We start from the raw sequence: 25,502 nt of genomic DNA, 5'->3' as shown, positions 1-25,502 counted from the left end.
TCGCGGGCCTGCTTTGGAGCGCTGCGCCCGGTGCGTGTTTGTTCGCCAGGCTGGTAACTTCATGTGGAGCGGCTGGCCCTCAAGTCGTTGCTATACCTTTACTGCAAGGCTTCTGTTAGCAGCAGAGCTTTAGCCTTAAACCTCGCTGTAATATAGTAGGTCTGTGCTTTAGAAGAAAAAATTCTAGCAGTTCTTCGCCGCTGTTCTGTTGTTACAGGTGCGACGCACAGGGCTATGGGTACAAGTAGCCCTGAGTAGGGACTTCCCTCTGTAGAAGAGCTGAAGGTTGATGCAGCACTTCCCATCCAGCTGTATTAACACCCTGTGATGCAAGGATGTATTTGTGCTTTCAGACTCACAGCTGTTTCTCTGCAAAATACTAAACTTTTGTGTTATAGTGTCAGGTACTTAATGGTTCTCATGAAGGCAACCCCAACCCCAGCAGTACGGAATTGAAGTCGTGTTTCCTTGAATGCCTAAAGCTGCTTGAGAAAAGCCTTCCTCCATTGTCGTCCCTCCTGTTGCTCCTTGTTTTCACTCCTGTGCTGCCCCTTCTGTTTTTCCAGTGTAGGTTTGTGCAGTCACTGTTTGAACCAGATTGAGAACTGATGCAGGTTAAAACTAAAGTTCTTCTTTTTTTTTTTTTTCTTGAGTTAACTTTAACCCAGGACACTTACTGTATTTCTTTCACTGGACGGACACTCATAGTCTTGCCCTGGCACTTGGGAGGTGATGGCACAGTATTGGGAGTGAACAAATGGAGGAGGAGGGTACAATACCTTCATTTGGCAGCAGTGTCAGCTTGTACTGGTTCGGGGAGCTACGGCACTGGTAGTCTTGCCTTGCAAACATCAAGCACTGCCGACTATAAAACCGTAGGTGTAAGTCTTTGCAGTAAGACCAAGCATGGTGGTGGTGACTGTTCTGAGAGTGTTTTTTCCCCCTCTGTGCTCTTTAAAGAAGAAGGTCTGAATACAGTTATGTTCTTCTGCTTCAGAGGAGCAGAAAAGCGGGGTAAGGCAGCTTTTTCCTCAAGGATTTTGTCCAGCTGTGTATCTTGAAAACATGGGAGATGCAGCGTGTGAATGGAAAAAACATCAATGTCAAACTGAAGCAGCTTAAAAACCTTGCTGTTCTATGAGGCATTCTGTTCAGTTAGTAGCTTGCGTGTGATACTACGCTCAAATATGTCTTGGAAGCCTGAGGCGTTTGAGATAACTATTTCTAAAGGGGGGGAAGGCTCATTGAAGAAGTGGTCATGAGAAATCTTAGCAAAAAGCCGAAGTGTAGCGGCGTTATCAGAGGATGTAAGAAGAGTATAAGAAAGTTTTATATCTTTCTGGCAGCTGCTTGTTGGTCAAGCAGAGATTTGTAATTAGGAGTCTTGCATTCTTTTCTCCATAATTTTATATGGGCCAGATTGCTAGCTTTCAAAACGAGGGTCTAAATGTTAGAACCTGACTGGAAGAGGTGACTGTTCAGGGGTACTAACCATGTACAGCTTTCTCAAATAGCATCACTGATGGGAGCTCAGAGCTGCCAAAGATATGGTCGCTGATGTATTGCAGGTTTGACTACTTGATTGGCCTTTTGGCTTTTGAATTTTGGTTGTTGGGCCTTTACACAGGAGAAGGGAAACAAGTTAATGCTTACTGTGTGTTGAATGTATTTGTCTGTGTATGTATATATCTATACCACGTACATACCACATACAACACTTGAGAATTTGCAAGTGAAGAGATCTGTGGAATGCAAAGTAATCAAGTACCGAAAAGGAGGCAGCTTACAAGTGAGAGTGAAATTCCTACTTAGTAGAAAAAAACAGAAAAGTAAGGATGAGGAAATAAAAGGTGCTTTTGCAAGAAAGCCTATGACGGGTTCCTTGAGAGAAGTAAGAGGCAAGAAGAGATCTAGATAAAATGAACATATTGATGGGAAGAGGAGGCGGAAGGAAAGCCATTGGTATAAAGAAGTGTTGCAGACACTGGCGATTGATCTGGAAAAGCCTGGAGCTTGTGAGAGGAGAGCTTAGAGACAGGGTAGTACATCACCGTGCTCTCCTGTAGGGCTTGGCAGGGCAGGAAAGCTTTACCCGTTTTTAACGATGTGAAAAAAGGAGTCTGCCCCTACCTAGGACATCTCTGCTGTGGTTACCTGAGTAAGTTTTGGGGTTTTTTGGTTTGTTTGTTTTTGTTAGGTATTTTTACCCTAAAAAAAAAAGTTTAGATTCAAGGGTATTATCCTTAGGACAGATCTCAGGCTTTCCTCACAACTCCCTCCACAGAGAGAGACTGGTATTTAACATAGAGTGGGCTCCTTACTGTTATTCCAGCATGAGCAGAAGAGGGTGAAATTGTTCACTTTAATTTTTAAATAGGTTGTATTACTTTGTCTCCTGCTGGGATCTGAACTGCTAATCCTTCCCCTCGGTAAAAGGAGAGAGGAACTTGCTGCCTACTAAGACTGTGCAGTAACTGACTTTGGCTACCTTGGAGATTAATGAAACATCATCAGTGGCTAGGAAAGTAATCATTTGAAGTTAGCGTTTCAGCATATTAAAAAACCATTCTGTTGAAATACTAAGATAAATAACAGCTCTTCCTTTTGCTTTCCTTGGAAGTCCTGTGTTCAAATTACTTTGATTCTGCTAACACTTAATCTGTTTAGAGATTCAAATTCAGTGAATGCAACAATCTCGCTATAAGCACCTCAATTAAGAGGTTGAAGAACCATCTAGCAATTAAAAATTGTGGGATATTGGAGAGAAGTAAGTAACTTATTTCTGACTGTGTACAGTTAAGGGAGTGCATGATTAGGAAGAATAGTAATCTGTGGATGGGTTCAAAACTGATTTAATGCTTCAGTGTAATACTGCACTATGTAAGATGAAAGCCCGACATCTCAAAGGGTGTTGTCATGATGTGAGGAAATGAACACAGCCAGGAGAAAGAAAGCAAATCTAAATAAAAGAACAGTGAAGTTACCTCTTCAAGCTGTGCGTGATTCTGCTTTTTATGTCCTTCTGGTCTGTTGGAGAGAGTGTTAGGTGAGTTCAGTAGAAAAATGGTATTTAGGATCTATCAAGACACTTGTGGGAATAATAAAGAGTGCAGGGAAAATTGCTTTTTCTTTCTGCAGTGCAATTTTAAACTGGAATGTATTTGTCCGTTGGAGTGTTTTGCTCTGAAGCAAACTGCTAATGGTTTTCTAATACTGCATCTGAAAAATTTCTTGCTTCAAATAGGGAGATTTGGACATATTTAATGGGACAAGGTGCCCTTATTTTCCATGATACCTTACTAGAATCTGCCTATTATTGTGAACAGATTTTTAGTAATGTGTTTTTTTGGACTCCTTAATTGAGCTTCTCACCTTAGAATGGTTCTGTTATGCTTCTAGAAGTTGAAGAAGAAATAATCTCAAACTAAAAAAATAATTGGAATATAGGTTTTAGATATCAAGTTCTTAATTTCTGTTGTGCGTGGTATCTCCAAATCAGTTAGATAGGAGCTGGAATGATATAAACAAATTTTAATTTCCCTGATGTTTCTAGAAAGTCTTCAAATGCCATACTATAGCAATCTCCAGATAGTTTATTGCATACATGCTTTTGTAAACAAGGCCTCATACTACTTCCTCAGGAAGACAAGGAATAGTTTGATTGAAGAGAGTAGGAGGACTGTGGGATTTGCATTCCTTTAAAACTGTAAGAATTCAGGACTTGTGACAGCTATTAAAATGGGCAGCGTAGATTTTTTTTTTTTCTGAAATCTTTGGTGTGTACATGCTGAAAACAGCTTGTGTGGTCCTGTGCTTTGTGGGGGTTTTTTTTTTTTGAGAGAGCAATCATACTGCTTGTAGGCTTATCTTGTGAGATGCTTCAGGGTGTAGGGGAATGATGGCTTCATCTTGATTTTATAGACGCTTTTGCTGGAATTCAGGTTAGTGTAACTTCTTTGGAAGAGCACACTTACAAAGATGAGTGCAACAAATACTGAAAGTTTTTCTTGTTACAGTGAGTTAGTGATAGCAGCGATGTGAATAAGCCGTTGTTTCAGATGAAGGTTAGGATAAGATAAAGATGTTAAATAACTGCCCTATCCACTGGTATAAAAAGGAATTTGAGTACAGAATTGTGGGGTGTTTTTTTCACCTCTGCAAGCAAATTTAAAATGCAAATATTTCTAATGAAAAAAAATTTATCTTAAAGAACTAAGTCTCATGAACTTAGTCATGAAGAAGTGATCGTTCCCCCTTAGCATTTGTGATACTGCATCTTGAGTACTGTGTCCAGTTTTGAGCTCCCCAGAAAGATGCTGACATAGTCACGTGAATCTGTGAATCCAGTGGAGGACCCCCAAGAAGCAGAAGAGGCTGGGGCACATGAGGTATGAGGAGATACTGAGAGCTGGGTTTACTCAGTCTTAGGAGGAGAAGGCTCAACTAGCTGGCTGGAGGATATAGAGGAGGTGGAGCCAGACTCTTGGAAGTGTGTGGCAATAGGATGAGAGGCAATGGATGTAATTTGGAAGAATGAGAAATTTTGATTACATATAAGGAAAATAATTTTTCCATGAGGGTTGTAAAATACTGGAAGAAGTTGCCCAGAGAGGCTGTGGAACCTCCATCCTTGGAGGTGTTCAAGACTAGATTGGACGTGGCCCTTGGCGACCTGCTTTGAGCTGGGGGTTGGACACGATGACCGCTGGAGGTCCCTTCTAACCTTGGTTATTGCATGGTTAGAGAGAGAAACTCATGGATTGCAGGAGAGTTTGCCCAGGTTTAGACATTAGCGTTTAATCCTTGAACCCCTGTAAAAATGTGTGCCTTAAGGCCTGTAGCATGTACTCTTGAGGCTTGCATCAGACCTGAGGAAAGAAATTACTACTTTCTGCCTCTTGCTTGGCTTTTTGATTGACTGCATTTATTGTGTTGGTAATGTAAAACTGAAGTGAGTAGAAAATTGGCTGACCTAGAAAAGGCTGTGATCTCCTTCAGACGTTTTAATTGACAAAACTATTTCTGAAAAAGCGTACCTGTGCATGAGGATACTTTTCTAATACCAAATTCAATTATAAAAGACTACAAGCCTTTGTGGAAGGAATAGCTACACAACATTTTATCTGGCTAAATAAATTTTTGAGGCCATCATATTAAATTAGTAGATGTAGTGCCAGTGTTGCACTTGTTGAGAATTTGTGTATCTGTACTGGTATGAAAATAAACACCCATGGTAGCTGTTGATGTGATTGACTTCTCTTAGGTTTGAATATGTGCTACTGAGAAGTAAGTTTGGATAAAGTGTTAAAATGTTTCAATTATATTGGGACTGCCTTTCAAATTTAGCTGGTGATAAGCCTTAAATACTATAGTAAATTGTTATAAATGTATGCAAGTTCATTTTTTGTTATTGTAACTACTTGAGTGATATGTCAAGTTGTATTTTCCTGTCTTAATCGTACAGCAGAAACGTTGTTTTCCGAAATGTCGTGCTTTCAATTTGTTGGGAAAAAAAGCTTTATCTTAATTATCTCTTGACTTCAGTTTCTCTAAGAGGAACATAAAACATTGGCCCAGCTTCAGCGAGGTTTCCAATTTTTTTTGCCTTAAGAAATCACTCCTGAAAAAGAACCATTTTTAATTGAAAAGTATAGTCTTGAAGAATAGTGAAGTTGAGAAAGCAGGAGGTGAAAAGTTTAGGAAGTAGTGGGGCTTAATGTCTGTAGAAATAAGTGAGAGCGAATTCTGAAGTACGTTAGGAACTCTTTCAGAGGTATCTGAGAGCCTAGAGATTGACGCGTTAGTGAACCACTACAGGCTTGTGTTGTCTTTGGAAATCTTTATTGTAAAACACATTTGGTAATTAAGCGTGCAGTTAAGGAATTTTCTCTGTCAAAATGCTGAAATCTACTGGACATACTAGATAAAGTAACATACTAGGTTTAAGGTAATTTAAGATAAACTATCAGAAAAAATATATTCTCAGTAGGATTCAAATTGTCAGCCATATGTAGCGAGCAAAAAAACCCAAACTTAATTGCATCATTCATTTGCTAAAAGGAAAAAAAAACAACCCAAACAACACTTAAACATTATGAAGATTTGTACTGTTTGTGTAGATGTGGCAAGAGCATCTTAACAGAGGAATGCCAAATTTATTGGGAGTAACTAGTTGCAAATCAAAATATTTGATAATACCTGCCATCAAGAACAAATATTTAATTAGGAATACACTCCAGTGTTAAAGTCTGTTTTGTAAAACAAGTTTCCTTCTTGTGATTTTTTTTTTTTTTGAAAGCTTAAAAAGTGATTCAGATCAGTTCATTCTAATTTTGGTAGTAAATACTTGGTCTTTTTACCCATGCAACAGTCTGAGATCTGAAGTCTAAGAACAAAGCAGTGCAAGGAAAAGGGCTGGACGTGACAGTAAAATTACCGCAGAATACCCTAACAGGTTAGAGAAGCTGCCTGTGTGGAGTTCTCACTTACTGCTGTAGTTTCTGTAGCGCTGATTCCCTTGATCCTTTATAACAAACGTGACCGCTTTTGAGAGTGGGGGCACATCCTAGAGCGGAGGTGCATCCCACATCTTTCCATTTTATTCCCTATAGTTGGCGGGAATCTTTGACAAAAAAGCAGGCAACTCATGGAAGTGGTCTTCCACATCCTGCTTCTAAAAAAAGAAGCTGCAAAACGGCTAGTAAAATTTCTGCAGTATGTGTGGTATGTGGCAATGAGAAGCTACTAAATTTTAGTAAGAATTTAGCGAAGTTGTGTTCCAGCATAAATAATCCTTTTAAGGTGTTTACATAAAGTCCGCCAGGTTGGTCTTCCTGGCAGCATGAAGTGAAACAGCCTTTTTAATACAGAGTGTTCAGGTTGTCCTGGGGTAGCAGCATAACCAGTTATTTTGTACTTCTCTCTTACTGTGTGCTGTGTGTGTTGCACTTGTAGCATCTTCTCTCTCTAAAGTATATGCCTGCCATGCAAGGTATGTACCCAGATTCTTGTGATAAATCCCGTGTGTTGTCTACAGTGGTGTCTGCAAATGTTCCTGTGTTTAAGCACGGCTTTTGTCTTCTCACAAAACTTCGTCTCATGCTTTTGAAATTTAAGCACGGTACCCTTCAGTCTGAGAGCGTTTGGCTTCTTGTGCGCTCCTTTGCATGTACTGATTTCTACCATGCTGACTTTGTTTAGGATGAGTTCTTATCCAAGTTGTCTGCTGACGCAGGTATAGCAGATATACTGAAAACCCTTTTTCCTATTGGTTTTGAGAAATAAGTTTTTAATGAAAAGAAAGTCAGGTTCAGAATAATGCCAATCTCATACGTGACCTGTTTTGGGTGCTGGCAGAGAAAACATAATTAACATTAAAATGTGTATCTGTTTGCTGATTTCATTTTACCTTCTTTGTAGATCCTTGACAGGGTGAGGTATGATGGTCCTTCTCTGAAGATCCTACTGTCCAAATTTAGAAAATGGAAAATGGTGAAGGGTACTAGTAAAAGCAAATTTACTGCTAACTGCTGTTTATGAATTGCAATTTTTTTTAATGCTCTGATGAAGGAGTTATCTTCACAATCTGGTAGAATAGTGGAGGTTGTAATCAATAAAGCATGCAATTGGATACATTCTAGTGTGAATTTATGCTCAGTGGGGTGGCTTAAATGAGAACTATTTTTGTGTAGATTACACTATTCTGTCCCTAATGCCAGATGACCTGTAGTCATGCTAAGGCAACTGCAAAAGGGGTATTATGCGAGATGTTTTCCATAGATGTCATTAAAGAATTTGAATAAGTTGGGATAGGCAGAAATACCTTTTCTGTCTGTGGAGCTGGAGTCTCATTCTGATGGTACCTGACCTTAAGGCGCTGCAAGATCTGATGCTGTCTGGAGGCCAACATGGTCTTTAAAGCGTAACTTTGTGCAGTAGTTGGGTAAGAACATCAGGTTGGGTGTGATTGTGCTGCATGTGCGTACATCTGCAATCCCATCCTCTGCCTGTACTAGACATGTTATCATGCTACTTATAATGCTTCTAATTTGCAGGATGAACGAAGTCTGAAGTAAATTTTGTAATGTAACGTCTTGTGAATTGGAACTGTTTGTTACCAGGCTGGGGAGATGATTATAATCAGACTCCCTGATGTGTTCTGCTTAGACCAATGCAGTCCTTCCTAGCTGTAGCTGTATGATGCAGCTGCTCAGTAACTGTTACAATACTGTGTTATGTGATTTGTTTCCCCAAGAGCTTGGCCCAACACAGGCATTACCTGTGGCTGAGTCAGAATGCCATCTCTTTGCTGCCTTCTGTAACCAGCTGGGTGGTGCTCTCTGATTTTTTTCTCCTGCACTTGAGTTTCTTAATGTGATGATGCTCTTCTGTGTACATGCGGTCTGGGCAGTGCAGGAGAGAGAGATGTAGGTGAGCATACACCTGCTTTTTTGAACCTCATGCTTAGGTGAACCCTGACTTTTCTTTGTAGTTTCCACTTACATATGCAGTATATTCTAGTTCAAAGGTCATGGCTCACTTTGTTGTCATAAGACTTGTTGAAACATTAGAAGTCTTAATCTTGCACATTTCCGTGCCCTCCCCCCCCCCCAAAAAAAAAAAAAAGGAAATGAATCACTAAGCTGTAGCCACCTTCTTTCTTGGTCTCTGGAACTGAACTTGCTGCTTTTCGGCAGCAGGCTTGGAGCCCGCAGCATGTAAGCCTCCATTTGAAGGCTAATGTGGGGATTCGTAAGGCATTCTTGGAAAAACGAATAGGCTTGTATCTAAAATGTGGCTATGAATGTCTCTTCTATAGGCAATTCTAGAGTGTATTTATAGTCATCGTATGCTTCATGAAAAGTCTGTGGAATTGCATGCAGAGTATTTGTTTAACGTTTAATTCGGATAGGATAGCATAGAAGCTTCTCAGCTTACGTGGTAGCTGACATGAGAGTATAAGGACGTATAAGCACATTGGTAGAAGAACACTGGGAGGTGAAGTTGACTGGAGTATGTGCTGAATCAATACAGGTATTCCCAAAAGGGCGTTTCTCAGTCAAAAGTTGGTTTTGACCATGTGGAATAACTTGTGTAGTTTTAGCATTTGTCATAAGCAGAGGCACCTCTAAAGACCTGGAAAAAACTGGTATGCTTTTATTCTGATTAAAATTGTGTATAGGTTTGGGTTTGTTGTTGGTTTTTTTCAGTAGCTATTTTTTGGTATTAGGTAACCTCAGATGCACACCCTTAGGATGTAGCCTTTCATCTCTTCCAGATGAACTTCTAGTTACCTGGGAAAGACATTAAAAGTTTTGATGGGATCTCTATTTATTAGAGGCTAGGTAATTTACGAAGTAGTAACTACCATTTTTCTGTCTGCTTATCCAGAAATCAGCTACTAGTAGACAGCCACAGGTAGCAGGTATGTTGTGTGCCTGCTCCTGAATAGCTGCTATTTGCAGCCTGGTCTGTCAGCGTGAGGACACAAAATTCAACTTTAATTCATCAAGCTGTGAAATTGTAGTAACTGGAGCTTTGGTGCATGATCTTTCTCAGATCTGGATGCAATAAAATTCTATGGTTTTATGAATTGGAGCCATAGTGATAACAGTTAAGCAATCTCGATAGTAATAGAGAAGAGAAAGCTTTCATGGTATTTCCTCTGCAACGTTGGCTCACCAAGTCTGTTGATTGTCATGGTGCTGCTGCCCCTCCTCTCTCCCCAACAGCCGCTGGTTCTTGTTTGCTGACATCTATCGAATGAGTTTGTGGAGCAGTGCTGTAAAGACTCTTAGGGTCTAATAAATAACCTTCTGCACACCATTATATTTCCAACCTGGATGAGTTGAGTGTTGGAGGGACACTATGCTGAAAATCAGATTAGCCTTAGTTGTGCAAGCCAGAGGGTGATGCAGATGGCTCAAAGTGGGAGTGAGTGGGGCTGGGGCAGTTCCTTTGGCTGGCATTGTTCCTGAAGAAAACAGTGTATGAAGCTGTGGCCTGCGTTAAAGCTTTAAATTGCTATCATCTGAGCTGCAATGTGGTAAGCAAGTGTTTCTACACCTGTTCCGAAGCATGGTAATTTTCTAACTTAAGCCACCACTGTACACAGTAAGTTTTTAAAACTACTTCAGTGTTAAACCTGGCCTCAAAGCATTGCAAGTTAGTTACCTGCATCTGGGGTAAGTGCTGCTGCTAAAAGAAGTTCCTACTGTGTCTTTGCTGTTTTGTTTCCACACTTGCACCAATTTTAAAGTCCCCGCAACTATGGTGACTGAATTGAGGATTTGCTGTGGTTAAAACTTTGTTCTGGATGTCCATGTCGGCAAAAGGGAAGAGGAAGGGAAATCAGTATCAGGAGGAAGGTGCTGGTGTAGTTTACACTCAGTGACTGCATAGTTATAGCATAATTGTATCCTAAGAGCAGACCCTTGCTTCTGAAAAATTACTTTCAAGATACTAACGCCAGGCTTGAAATACAGGCTTGCTCCAGCACCTGAGATGAGCAGATGTAACTTTCCAAATAATGCAGTGTCTGGTGAGGCCAGCAAGTATGTGTGCCTTTATTGATTCATCAGCTGTTACAGAGGTTTGTACATCTGTGGCTTCCTTTCCCATATGATAGTATGAGTGCCATAGGTGAATAACTGGTTTTATTCTGTCTGCTGGCCCCCACCCCTCATTAATTATTTGCTGTTCTCCTTTTTTGATGTATTTAGGATCAAACTCTTTCCTAGGTGTTGATGTTTCTTTGATTAGAATATTTTTTTAAAATACATTGCTTACTATATCTGGCTATAAGCTGCAATTTGAGTACAGTCCAGAGAAATTTGAGCAAAATCCTAGATGCATCCCTGTTGCAGCCCTCTTTTCAGTGTGGTGTTGTTACTAACATAGGCATTTATTGAAACATATTATCTTGGTTTCCTTCTTGTCTCCTAGCTGCTCCTGTGCACATCTGGCAACATCCTTCATAATATATTTGGATACCAGAGAGTTACAGAATTCTATGCCAGTCTTAAGCCATTTAGATTACTGTTGTGGTTTAACCTGGCAGGCAGCTAAACACCACACAGCTGTTCACTCACTCCCCTCCCTGCCAGTGGGATGCGGGAGAGAATCGGGGGGGAGGAGTAAAATTTGTGAGTTGAGATAAAGACAGTTTAATAGGACAGAAAAGGAAGGGAAAATAATAATAATGATAAAAGAATGTACAAAATAAGTGACGCACAATGCAGTTGCTCACCACCTGCTGACCGATGCCCAGCCAGTTCCCGAGCAGCGGTCACAGCCCGCAAGCTAACTCCCCCCTGTTTATATACTGAGCATGACGTCATATGGTATGGAATAACTTGTTGGCCAGTTTGGGTCGGCTGTCCTGGCTGTGCCCCCTCCCAGCTTCTTGCTGGCAGGGCATGAGAAGCTGAAAAGTCCTTCACTAGTGTAAGCACTACTTAACAACACCTAAAACATCAGTGTGTTATCAACATTATTCTCATCCTAAATCCAAAACACAGCACTGTACCAGCTACTAGGAAGAAAATTAACTCTATGCCAGGCGAAACCAGGACAATTACCTAATAGGTTGTAATTTTCCTAAGCCTAGGAGTACTGGCAAAAATAAATCTATTCTGCAGGGAGTAAGACTTGTCACCTTTGATGCTACAGATAGGGGATTATGTCTTGGAGAGTGTTCTTTCACACATAACTCTTCTATTACAGGGTAGCTATTCTATAACTTTTAGCAATACAGATAGCAATTAGCATCTAATGGCTTGGTTTCTATGTTTTGATACATTGACTTTTGAGATCTGATCTTTAACTTAATTCTTTGAATAAATAATCTAGTTAAAACCATGTTTCCCCCTCCAGTGTTATGTTGAGTGATCCCTTGCCTTGTAGCTGTGAATTTTTTCTGTAATAGTCACAAATATTATGTATTACAGTAATCGTACTTGAGATGGACATGCACATGTATTATATAACTAGTCAAGCTCTTATCTTCAGGAGAGGGTATGTAAGCAGCAAGATGACTTTTAGTGTGGATTTTATGCAGAAAGCCTTGCTTTGTTCTGTGTGCTGACATATATGCAATGCTGAGACTGTGTATACAATGACTTTTTTGTCTGTGGTGTCATGTCCACCTCATGGATGAGTACAGTGTTTATGTCAGCATCTTTAGGCTAACAGCTACGGAGACACATAGATTATGCTTGTTTTGTTACAGTAATATAGGCTTCCAAAGTTGAGTCTATTTTGATATTTTCCAGTTACTTTTTCAATTCTCATAATCCTGAGAATACATTGTTTAGATTAATAAAACTATTCATTTCTATTTTGTTTTTCCCTGTAGTGAGCCTGGGAAGCCTCACTGTTCTGTTATTTGTGCCTACCTAGTTCTTGGTGAAGGGGGAAGGCAGTTTTTTCATTTTGGTTGTGCTGGATGTAAGCAATGCTCTCTACGTAGCTTCGCAAGCTAAAGACCTTTAATGAGATGTTGGATTAAACTGCACTAAATTGGTAACTGTGACTTCGGTTGTATCAACAACTTAGCAACCTTGTACGTGGAGACTGACAGTATTTATCGGTAATGGCTGAACCTAGCTGGAAGTACTTTGAGCTGGGCGCAAGGGATGCAGAGTTTATAGATGATCGGAGGGCCTGGGACTACTCTGAAATGCCTGTCTGTCATTTCTTGAATGAGTACCTCACAACTGCCTCTCTTTAAATTTTTACTATAGATAAATCATATTGTGCACAATGGAGAATTATACAAAAGGCCTTTCAATGAAGCTTTTGAAGAAACACCAATGCTGGTTGCTGTGCTGACCTACGTAGGCTATGGTGTTCTCACTCTCTTTGGATATCTGCGAGATTTCATGCGGCAGTGGAAGATTGAGAAGTGTCAAAATGCAACAGAAAGAGAAGAACAAAAGGTAACCACTGGGAAATAATGGTCAGTAAGAAATGATGTGGCTGAGGCTACAGCTTGAGCATTTCTTTAGGGAGCAGTGTTGTTCAAAGTTTTCTGCTGTTCTCCTTGTCTTCCAAATGCCCTAAATTTTATGCTAGTACTGCTGTGTCGTTAAACAAAATAATGTTTCTTTTAGTTGGGTTATTTCTTGGCAGAGCAGTTCCCTCATCTGGTTCACTGCAAAGCTGCATCAACATGCTCAGAGATGCCCCAGCTGCAGAAGCAAGGGTTTGGGGGAGAGAGACTGCATATGACAGCATCAGCAGCTAAAGAAATGCTTATCAAAGGATCTGGTTTGAGCTTGACAGCAGTGGGAGTCTTTCTGATGCTGCTCTGGTGGCTGTGTTTTGATTTGGAAGCATGCTATTAATTCTCTTTAGCCTAAGCAGTTGCAAAGAAAAGTTTGTGGATGAGAACCAGAGCACAAGCTGGATGACTTTAAATTCATCTGGAGTCCAGAACACTAGCAGGTTAGCTGGTGAGTAATCTGAGGTACCGACTCTTGACTCACTGATAGCAATTAAAAAGAATTAATTCATAATAAGACCTATTCACAAAAGTTTCTGTTACCAGGTGAAAAGTCTTGCCTGCTTCAGCAGTTAGTCTGGAATAGATAATCCTAATTTTGAGTAGTTGTAAAATATTTTTAGAGGCTTTTATTTCCCACAGGAATTAATTACCATTAAGAAAGCTACTGTTTAAACCTGCGGTTCGCAAGCTATTTCCTGCTAGTGTGAGCCCTCTTAGCACAGTGTGAATACCAGTGAGCTTTGCTCCAAAGGTGGAGTGAATTGGCTTACTCTTGCTGATTGGGGTTCTGTTTTTCTCAACTGCTTTGGGGAGCCAGTCTGGCTTATAAAATGTTAAGGGAGTTTGTTTTCCAGTTGCTGGTTTCTGGTTCTCCATGCAGCCACACAAGCAGTTGGGTGGCAGAAGATAGGGGGGGCGGGAATGACATCTCACTAATGCAAACAAATAATCAAGGGGAGGGGGGGAAGGAAGGCTTCTTTGGAGGCTTTTTTGGAGGCAGCACTGGAGTAGAGTGTGTCATCTTACAGTAGATTAGCTAAAATGCAGTGAACTAACCCATGCCTGAAATTACTTCACAGTAGCTTCTTTGTGTGAGCATTATGAGGTAGAATTAAGATGTTTCTATTTTGGAATTAAGTGCCTTACTATGAATCATTCTCATAGGAGTTTAATGAGTAATAGGTATTTCATATTGGTTAAAAGTACAGGAGATTAAATTTACACTATTTCGAAAACTGACTTCTGGAATCTGGAAGTAAAAATCTTGGATCCCTTTTAACAGTTACAATATCCGAATAAGGATTGCTGGCTAAATCTCAGCTTGAAACTTGATGTGCTCATTAATGTCACCTGAGCTACTCTGGTTTGTCACCTGAGAACATGACACCCTTGTATTTTTCTGTGTATAAACTAGATGTTGATACAGAAGAAAACAGTCAAACAATTGCATAAATTTACCAAGATGTTAGAATAAAGGTTTAAGTATTCGTCTCTACTCATGGTAATTTGAGGATTTTAAAGGGGTAACTGAAGTGTTGGTGCAGTTACTCCATACTGTAGTTGTTATATTTCTGTTGCACAGTTTCTGTGAAATGCTTGTTCTGTTACTGGTATGTAAGGTGCAAGACTGCTTACAGTAGTCCTTTTCTGTGGGAGCAGTCATGACTCTTACATGAGAGTGTATAAAAGGAGGACCTCGGGCAGTAGGTCTAATTTGGGAATACATTATTGATATCAGGCTCACGGTAAAGATTGTCACAGAGGATGCTGAAGCACGTGTTTGTTAGCAACTGATTATCCTAGTTCTAAAAGAAATTTAGCCTTGCATTTTTTAATAAATTGACTTAGCATTGCATCTTACCCTGAAAGACATTTGCTTAACAAGTATACCTCCCAGACAGATGAATTTAAACCCTTTGAGTTTGGTCATGGCTTGCAGGGAAGAGATGTGTGTATTCTGGTTTTGTTTTGTACATAGGATGTCTGGGATGGAGCTAGTAAGAAGTGCCAGTCAATATTGCATAAGAATGGAAAATAGGAAATCCTGTTTAAAAAAGTCTCAGTGTTGAAGTCTCAGCCTGGTGTACTTCCCCCAAATCACATTTCTAGTGCTTAGGTTGGAATAGCTGTTTCCGATATCAGACAAATAGAAAAGTGATCATGTGAGGTCTAGAACATACAGTGCTTATCCTCACACTTTGCTGCTTTAAGCTTTGTTTGCCTGCGAATGGATTGATGAGAGCATGTTGCAGCGCATCTAGTGTGGGAGTCAGGTTTTATTTTGGTGCGGGGGGGTGGTGTGTGCTCAATGACTTGTTTTGAAACAGTTTCTCAGGATTTTCAAATATTTGAGTCTCTCAAGTTGCTGGCTGACAGCCCAATCATCTTTTGGTAAGGGAGTGCAGACACTAGTGCGCAGAAAAGGCTCGAAACTCATGCTTTTTTTTTTTCTATTAATACATGCAAATCGGAGGTAGTCTCTGGCAGATTTGTGATCTCTGTGTGGAAAGTAACGCTTTTATTATTTAAATTCTAAAGAGCCAACTAGATGATTATGATTTTCTTAAGTATCGAGCAAAAGGGTTAGCTTTAGCTTTTTGAAATAGTTTATAATTGCTTAGGTGAAAAGCTCAAAGCAAAGGCAGTGGGAGTAGCTGTGTAGCTGAACAGTGTGTGATGACGTGCTTTGTGAGCAAAACAAAATCACGTAGTGCAAGGAAGTATTTCATAAATGGTTGAATGAACTTGTCCTGAAAGTCGTGAAATTGAAGTATGTGGGTTTCTGTGGTATGTTTCTTATGGTGATCACAATTAAAAGCATAATGTAAACTTAGGTCCAAAACGTAGTGTTAAAAACAAACACCAAAAAAAGCCACCTTCAGCTTTTGTGTGTTTTGGAGGGCAATTTATTTCAGTAGAGCAAATCCTTCCTTAAATTGTCACTTAATATTGTAATCTTAGTCTGTGCATTAGAACTAGAAACTGAAAGTGACCAAATTAATTTAAAGAGAAGGCTTTCCAACAGGTCTATATTGGGACTGTCTCTGACGGTGGGTAAATTACTTGGAATTTATTAGAGCCTTGCATTAAAATCAATGATTCCAGGAAAACCTAATATTCACTCACTGTTGGAACACAAAAGGGTGAAAAGGGACTGGCTTTGCTAGTACTGATTTCCAGGAAATAGTCTGATGGGTTTTGGCTTTGTTTAAAATATATCCAGCTGGGCTTTTCCTGGAAACCAGTGTTGTGTAGCACATCCTCTCTGAAGCATTATTAGTCTGTTTTAGGCAGGGGTAAGCGGCAAGATTAACAATTGTCAGTTACCCTGGAATCAATCTATGCATACCCAATTTAATGGAATGTCTGGTCATACAATGTAGTTAAATCTGCAAAATGCTTGTAGGATTTTTATAGGCAGGATGAAAATCACTTTTACCTTTCTTGTGGTCTGATTTGCCTGTTGATTACCTTGTACATTTTGTATACAGGAGCAACTGTGCAAATGGGGCCAGTAAGTCCCTAACATACCTCTTCATGCTCAGTAGCTTGCCCAGTTAGAACATGTTTCTAGCATCTGGGGTTTTCAAACACTTGTTAACAGGAATCCAGCTGTAGGAGTATCTCCGGGGCAGTAAACTGGAGTCTTTTGCTCAATGTTGTCTTAGCATCTGTATAGCTCATCGGAGGCTTCCTGATGGTATAAAGGCTACCCACAGTTATTGCTCCACTTTTTCTTGACTCATGTAGCAGTGAGATGGAACTAGTCTTTCTGCTTCCTTTTAGAAGCCTGAAATTTGTTGCAGTTGTCTACTTAATTTCCATTCAGAGTCAGTTTTGTATTATCAGGGAAGGCATTATGTGAATTGCAGATAAGCCTGGCTGGTGCTCATGGCACCATTTGTTAGCTTAGGTGCAAGCTGTGAAAACTTGGCTCTAAAAGCAGCATAATCACTGCATTTGCATGTCACTGTGCCCCAAGCTAATGGTTACAAACCTCTCATTATGACCTTCACTTGTTGTAGTATTAATTTACAGTATGGTGAAATCTTGGATTCCCAAATCACCCATGCTAAGGTGCTGCACCCCAAGGGAGAATTTTATTCTTCTCATGTTTCGCTCTTCCTTGAAATTGCTATGCCTTTCAGGCTTCTGGGAGACCACTAGTATTAGGTTTCTTCATCAGGCATCACCTTACTAATAGGGGATGTGTTCTAGGCTTAAATTGACAGGAATGGAGCTGTTTAGGATTTCTTAGCTCCATGTTCATGTGAACTCAAATGAAAGAACATGCTGCTTTTGCTCCCTCCTTTGGAAACAGTATAACCTTTGCAGTTGTTTGACTGTGCTTACTCTGAAGGTTGCTCAAAGAATCAGCTCACTCCTAGAATATTTTTCCTCCAAAATAAGCTGTTCTATCTCAGGCTGATATTCTTAGGATCTGTTATGGCTAGTAAGACTGTTGGATCTGAAATAGGATGAGAACTTAGTGGAAAAATAACAATAAGCTCTGAAGGCCATTTAAAGGTGACAGTGATTGCTTCCAGCAGTAAGACACTGTTGCAGCACAGCACTGTGGCTGCACGTGCCAAAAATTTGAAATAGTATGGATTGATAGATTTCGTTCCCCCTCCTTCCCCAAATGTTTTTTTTCTTGGTTCAAAGATTGAAAACGTTTAATTTCTGTCAGGAATTCAAGTGGTCTTTTTAGTGTACTGTCCTTTCTACTCTCCATCTGAAATGCCACACTGTAGAAAGATGTGGGGAGGGAAACAAAGAAACAAAAAAACCAACCCTAAACCAACCAGGCAAACCATCTGGTTCTGTATGCCAGCTCCAAAAGAGGGCTCTCAAACTCCAGAAGTCAGTACCACTTTATAAAGGCACAATATCCCTACCGTTTCTCTTTTTTGTGTTCTCAGATGCATGGGTCATGAGAACCTCTTGGAGGGGTTAGGATTACTGAGGAAATAGACAATCCAGTTTTGATTTATGCCAAAACAACACTTCCTGCCTGTCCTATTCCAAGGAACTTTCTCATAAGAGCTAGCTGAGGGTGGTTTATTGTGGGGGAGCGAGACGGACAACAAAGGGGCTGACATTAAGCTGATGCCTCACTTAGAGCCCTTTGCTATAATCTTACAGCTTGGTACCCCAAAAACTAAGGCTAGTGTCACACATTAGACCTTAATTCCCTTACCCATAATTCGTTCCTTGAATTCTTTTTGACTTCTTGAATTTTGAATTCTTGTTGACTTTTAAGACACCTTTTTTCCTTATCATAATCCATTAGGTTCAGAGAACTTCTGTACTTCACAGTTAAATTACTTTAAACTTAGTTACACTGTTGGCTTGTAAGATCATACTTGCATTATATATCTTGGTGGTGTCAACCTGTTGTGGGTGATTGTCTTTATCTCACCAGTTGAACTTGTTACTCTTCCTGCTTTGTCAGCTTGGGTTTCAAAATAAAACACGCTCTATCTGATCAGTAATCTGAGGTGAGATTGGACAGTATCAGCCCAGGCATACCTGCTTGAGTTGGTATGATGACTCATTTCTAGCCTCTGCTCCTAGCCAAGAACCTTGACTAAAATCTCAATTGTTTCCTGCGTGACATAGTTAGTGTGCTTGAATAACTACTGCAAAGCTGAATTCTCATGCAGAGGTGGTTAAGAGGAGTTGAAAATGCTTAAAAGGATCTCAGTAGATTATAATTAGACATAACAAGTACAAGTCCCTTAAGTATTGATCTTCTAACGTGCCAGAGTTTCTTCTTGATCTTCTCACTTCCCCCACAAAACCCTCTGTGGGGGGGGGAATTATCTACAAGTGTCTGAAACCCTCTACAAATGATGTAGCAGAGGGTTTCAGACACTTGTAGATAATTATTTTGATTTTGTGTCATGAATTGGGATCTTCTTAGTATATTGCTACAAGTACTCTCATGCGTATCACCACTTTGTAATAGAGTACAGTAGCTATGTAACTTTTCATGTATGAAGGAAGTTCTCAAACGCATTTGCCAATACCAAGGTGTTTTTCTCAATTGTAAAAGTGACCAGTTTGGTAGCGATTCAGTCTTGAAACCCACTTTCTGCCTGGAACAACGTGAGACACTGAAGTCAAGAAAGGATAGAGCTGTGTAGCTACTTCAGAAAACTAATGATTTTCTAGGGGATTACAGCTTTGTATTAGCTGACCTACTACCCCTGTTAACCTCTCTTGACAAAGAGCCTTCAGAGAAGACCCGGCATGTGTGAAATAATGCAAAACTATACTGAAGTAGAGGAACATGGAAGAAATAATTGCCCTTCTGTGCATCTTAGCTCACAGAAATCTTGTTCCCGCTGTCTGTCTTTGCTGAGAAAGGACATACTCGTGATTCCCTGGAGGAGTGATCACTAGCTAAGTTTGGTTTGTTTTTCCATGGATGAAATGATGAGAATTAATATCTTTGCCTTTTTGGCATGTCATTACGCACAGGCAAATCAGAAGGGGGCTTAGGTCCAACTATGCTTAGAAGTTGGCACTTTTGGGCTCCGTCTTTCCTGTGCAGCTGCTGATAGGAGGATGCAAAGGGGTGGACCTAGATGGTTCCTTTACTCCAAACTGAAAGGACAAAGTTGTTAAATCATTAAAATAGGAAGGTGAAGAAAAAAGTACTCTTCCTGTAGTCGAGTATTGTAAGTAAAAGCTTCTCAGTTCCCATTTGTTTGAGTTGTTATTAAAAAGCTGGCATAAATGCTCCCAGTTTTGCTTCAGTGATACAAATGTCAGGCACCATAATATTTGGTCAGACAGATATTCTGTCTTGCTTATCCTGTCACCAAAAATAAAATGCCTTTTACCATGTTTGCATTTCTCTTGTGAAAAACAGGAAGAAATGCTATGCTGGCTCTTAACCTTTGTCATAAATTCTACTTTTTCCTTTTGTAGATTATTAAAAAGGCTTTTTTGTCCGTCCCCCGCCCCCCAAGTAGCAAATGAATTATGCGTTCTTATCACTACTGAATGTCAAACTTCCTTTTAATTGAATAGTAATAAGGAAATCTCATGACTTGGGAGCATTTTAAGTAGGACAGAAAAAAGTGTTCTTGAGTGCTCAGATGTCCTTGCTGTCACAGTTAGTTTGACATTCTTGTATGCTATCCATTCAAGACAGTCACTTACTTTTCCTGAAAAACGTTGGAAAGGAAGCTAGAATTCAGGAAATGCTCATGCAAAGAAATCCCGTGGGACTTAAGTGCTGATAAGCTGTGCAGAGGAGATGTGCCATAATGTAGCTTACTAACTTGGATTCAGAACAAAAAATTGTGGAAAGTTCTAACGGTAAGCTCTATAATAATGCTAGTGCTGCTATATTAAATGCATTTCTTATGTACAGAATAATGTACAGCAGAGTACCTCAGTTTTCAAATTCTTTGTGTATTCAGTAGAGCAATGCATACTGTTTGGTGCCAAAAAGCAATTGCATGTTCCCTTGCTCTGCTTAACTCTGAAGGTTGAATACAAATCTCTTGCAAAGATTATATGCCCATGCATTTCATGAAGGGTGTTATTGTGTGTTTTGAGAGAGGTGCTCTCCTCAACTACACAGCAAGAGCTGGAAAGAGAGCCAAGGTATTTCAAGTCTCATTTGAGTTCAGAGAAAAAGACCTCATTGTGTCATTAGGAGCTCCCAATTCAGTTTCTGTGTTGCTTTCAGCACTCCCTCTCCTATACGTTAGAATTCTTTGAGGCTTTCTAACTTGAAGCATCACCTAATGCCATGATTGTTTCTTCTAGTTGTGGTTGATGGCTTTTAGATTCTATGAGCTACTTAAGTTATATACAAATAAGCACCTACTGTTGAGGAAATCTTGGGGGCATGGTAGATTTGCAGGTTGAAAGAGTTTGGAAATCACATCTAGCAGATGGATTTTGCACTCGCAGATGAATCTCTTCAGTTTTGCTGCTGTCTAACCTTCAAATAATTTTGCACTGGCACGGATTTCCAGGATTAAAAACATTTTGAGTGGAATTGGTATCAGGGCTTGTGATGAAGAACTCTAACTTTTTCTTGTTTTCTTGATTTTTTTTTTATTTATAAATTATAACCCAATGACAGAAAAAACTTATTCCTCTTATTCCTAGTTTGCTGTAATATATATTTTCCTTCTACTTTGAGTGCTTTTGATGTGTTTCAGGACTTTGTCCCATTGTACCAGGACTTCGAAAATTTCTACAACAGAAACCTCTACATGCGCATTCGCGACAGCTGGAACCGTCCAATCTGCAGTGTGCCAGGGGCCAAAGTGGACATGATGGAGAGAGTTTCCCATGACTATAACTGGACGTTCACGTGAGTCAAAATTGAAGAAAAGACTTCCAACAACTATCTTTAAGTAGAGAGTCTATAAGAGCAAGTTGCAGGCTGTGAGGTTAAAGGAGCAATGAATCATGTTTGTTTTGAGCTTTCCAGTGGCTTGAATCGATGCATTTTGCTCTTTTGAAACACATCTGGCCACTGAGGTGATTATTTGTATATAATCTTTTGGCTACTTACTAAGGCTCCTGACTGTGTTAAGATTTCATGGGCATACACCTGTAATAAAATTAATACTTTTGTGTGTGATGACGAGAACCTGGAGTAGATACTTTGGGTTGCACTGCTGCTTGTGACTTTGTGTTGATTTAGAATCAGTCCTGACACTTGAAGCAAACGTTGCTGCCTGAAACTGAATTTAACACTATTGTTTTGAGTCAGAACTGAAGTAGTCTGTAGAAACAAAATCAGAAATGCAAGGACAAGGATTTTTACAAATTGGAAACAACATATCATGAGTTTGATGTGAAGAGGTTTGCAGCACAGTACTTGGTGAAACTAGTCATGTGTCTCCTTGGCTTTCAAGGGCAAAATAATTAAAACTTTTTTTCTGCTGAACTTCTTCCTTAATCTCCTTGTCACGTATTGTTAGCACAGCAATGCCAGATGTGTTTCCTTTCTGTGGTTAGAGGATATCCTGCTTGAGGGGCTACCAAGTTAATTGATCTAGAGATCTTATTTTGTAATTGAAAAGAAAGTTGTACGTTTCTGGGATTGGGGGGGGGCATGTCAGAGAAACAACAAAAGGTTTGAGAAGCCTCAAGCAATTTTAGCTATGATAGCAAATTCACCCTTTAATGTAAACTCTTCTGGGAACTAGTCTGAGACCGTAAGATGGGGAAAGCGTCTTTTTCTCTGATTGTTTCAGTTCGATGAGGGGCAGTACTGAAATAATTTAATGGTTGGTTCTATTGATTTTTAACATTTCAGTGTATATTCTAGGGAACTGAAATAAGAATCTTCTGGTGTAGTTAACTTTTTTAAATTGTGGGTGTCCTAACCTGTGGTGTTTTTAAAACACAGGTACACGGGAAGAGTGATAAAGGACATTATTAACATGGGTTCCTACAACTACCTTGGATTTGCACAGAAGGCTGGGACTTGCCAAGAAGCAGCAGCTAAAGTTTTGTCCCAGTACGGAGCTGGGGTGTGCAGCACTCGGCAGGAGATGGGTAAGTTGGAGCAAGACAGGGTGTTCCCCACATGTGTGTTTCAAAGTCTGTAATCTGATCGCAGGTCTTTGAAACATTACTTGTTCCAGCTTTTGAACTTTAGACTTATCAATAAAGAAGCTTTTACTTTAGTGAAGACAAATTGACTTGCTGGGTTTAGTTTACATGGCACAGCAGCTGGCTCATTTATGTTTTCATATTTTATTTTTTTTTTTAGTGTTCCCTTATGGGCCTTTAAATAAAGAGCAGCCTGGTTGGTGGAAATTCTTCTCAGAATATAGCAATAGCGAAAGCTTCTCCTCACTCTGAATTTCTCATTTGTTTTATGTGCAGGAAACTTGGACAAACATGAAGAGCTGGAAAAGCTAGTTGCCAGGTTCCTAGGTGTGGAATCTGCAATGGCATATGGAATGGGGTTTGCAACCATTGGTGTCTCTCAACAATTCAGTTCATTGCTTTAGTTGGCAAGGTATGGCTTAAGTCACTGGCAAAAGCTCATCCAACAAAGATTCTGCTGGCTGGGTTTTCTAAAAGCTACTTGTTTGGTTTTGTTTTTCTTCAGTGGGCAACTCCTGCAGATATTCTCTATGGAAACTATAGGTCATAATATGCACCTCCAACCTTTGCAAAAATCTTTTTGGGAAGCAGCATCCATGGGACCAGTAGCAGTCCAGATGTTGCCCTCTTTCTGGGAGAGTCTCTAGCATGTTAAGGCTTGCTTCCTCAGGCTACTCATTAGTGTATGAAATGGTGACTGATTAACAGGCTGATTGTCTGAAGGTATTTTGATGCTCTTGAGACGCTAAGAAGTGACTGTGTCAGTGAGACACACAGATAAGTTGAATTGCATGTTCGTACATACAGAATTTATTATCTTTGAACGACAGCTGAAAAATCCTTCCTTTGAAGGAGCAAAATCCTAGTAGAAAAGCTATTTGAGAGAAACAAGATCAAATGTAAAGACTGATGTCCACTGTGTGCCCCATAAAACAGTACGCAATGCAGCCTGAATGTCCTGTATCTTAAATCATGGTTTTTTTAGTTATTGGAAAATGAAATGGAAGAGACTCTTTGTTTGCATCTTCTGATGCAAAATACATGTTCTGTTAGCTCCTACTTAGAGTAAAATAGTGCAAGTACTGGAACCGTTTCCTCTTTTTGAAAATGATTCACTGTTAGCCTAATACTACTAGCTTATTGGAATTCATTGTCCCTGTGTAGTGAAGTATTTTCCCTTTATTTCATTTATTTATTTTTCTACTTCCTGAGATCACTTTGTAAATTCTTCCATTTGTGATATCTACAGATTATAAAATTGCTGCCTTGTTCTTCCCAGCAACTTTTCCTCCTGGTGAATCTCTTCTTGACTAGCTGTAGTGTCTTCCTGCATGCTATTTTATTTGTAACAATGAAGCAGCACTGTCTACATAATGCCTCTTTTCTTTTGGTCTCTTAAGTTTTAAATATCAGATGCTTTCCATAATGAAGGATTTTGAGTCTGACGCCAGAGAGAAATTCAGTGCTTCAAATCTAGTCTTTCTGGAGTGAAATATCTCTACAGTGCTATGATTTTGAACAACATGTTACTCCTGACATATCTTTTACTTGCATTTTTCTGATTTTTGTCTTCCCACATCACCCTGATTTTCTCTTCAACAGAAAAATGATTCATGATTTCTCATGAATGAGAAATCCAAAAGGTGAGACCTTTTGGATGCAGAACACACATGGTCAGATACTTTTAAGTAGACTTCTCTCTGTTGTAAGTCAGTACAAATTGCCCATTACTGCAAAGTTACTCAATCTTTTTTTCTGTGTATGCGGATCCCACTGTATATCTTTAATACCTTACAAGAATACCCTTGAGACACCTTACTCAGCTCCTTAGTGTTCACATTTGAACTTTAACAGTTTTTACAACCATTGAGAGAATCTGAACTGAAGGCGTGTAACATACCTGTTTTCATGCACATAACTTGCAATTTACTAAACCAACTCTTTTCATAAATGGATACAGCAGTCTGTACTGTGTTAGTAATGAGCATACGTAGTTTTTGTGCGCTTTAAATAAAGTAGTAAGAAGCTTCTGCCTCATAACACTAGAAATGCCCTTATACTCATGTGAATACTCCAAACAGAAAATGCTCTCTTCTGAAGAAAAGAGTTCTTATCAAATGAACTAATTTGCAGCTCAGAACATTCACTAAATGCTTTTTTTGGCTGCCTGAAGTTGCTTCTCACTGCCCTTTTGATTTCTTCATTGTCTGCAAATACGGACTCACATAAATCCTGAATTCTGGCACCACCCAGTACACAATTGGCTGTGTGCACAGCCTGTTTGGCAGTGCTTTGATAGAGTCCTCAGTAAAGCCCAGAGACTCCCATGCTTGATTAAACTCTTGGATGCTCTTTTTTTTTTTTAACTACTGTTTGTGATCTCTGCATGTCCTACGTACATTTTTAGGTGCAAAGCTGCTTGGAACACGAATTTTTGGAGGTTTGGCAAATACAATCAGTAATGCCATCTGCATTTGGCCAGAAGGAGTTTCTTTGACAGTCACTGATACGATTTGAAGCTGATCGTTATTTACATAGTATCTGGGCACCTGTTTTGCAACTTAATTAGCTTAAAACACAAAACACTGCAATAAAGTTACTCAGATATATGTAATACTGGACCACCTGTTCTGTTTTTGCTCTGTGGAATCCTTAAGCACTTGGTTTATGTTGCTACTGAATCCTCTTTTAATAGCAACAAATATGACTTGACTATCCAACTCTACCCCATAAGGTGATCAGCATTGGTCAGCAAAAGGAATTCAAAAGCTTCATCAGCATTACCTAGCTGATCTTTATTCACTATGCCTTGTTAACAGCAGCTTCTACTAAGCAGATGCTGAAAACGGGTATAGTTGGTGTATACTGAAAGTTGTATTTCAGCGCTGTTAAAGCACCA

The 25,502-nt window shown here is 39.7% G+C and overlaps 1 protein-coding gene across 1 annotated transcript in view; it reads left to right on the top strand.

The window, feature by feature from the left end:
- Window positions 1-12,749: 12,749 nt before the first annotated feature.
- Window positions 12,750-25,502, top strand: part of SPTLC2 (serine palmitoyltransferase, long chain base subunit 2) — a 68,327-nt gene continuing 55,574 nt past the window's right edge. Inside the window, exons 1-5 of the mRNA XM_009319411.1 lie at window positions 12,750-12,938; window positions 21,196-21,350; window positions 22,398-22,546; window positions 22,880-22,975; window positions 24,582-24,593. Of these exons, the coding sequence (XP_009317686.1) occupies window positions 12,813-12,938; window positions 21,196-21,350; window positions 22,398-22,546; window positions 22,880-22,975; window positions 24,582-24,593 (538 nt within the window). The 5' untranslated portion in view covers window positions 12,750-12,812. The remainder of the gene's footprint in view (window positions 12,939-21,195; window positions 21,351-22,397; window positions 22,547-22,879; window positions 22,976-24,581; window positions 24,594-25,502) is intronic.

The sequence above is a fragment of the Pygoscelis adeliae genome, unplaced genomic scaffold (assembly GCF_000699105.1).
Source record: "Pygoscelis adeliae isolate BGI_AS28 unplaced genomic scaffold, ASM69910v1 Scaffold71, whole genome shotgun sequence".
Lineage (NCBI taxonomy): Eukaryota > Metazoa > Chordata > Aves > Sphenisciformes > Spheniscidae > Pygoscelis > Pygoscelis adeliae.
Note: the sequence above shows the minus strand (reverse complement) of the source record. Positions and strands in the feature narration are given on the sequence as shown.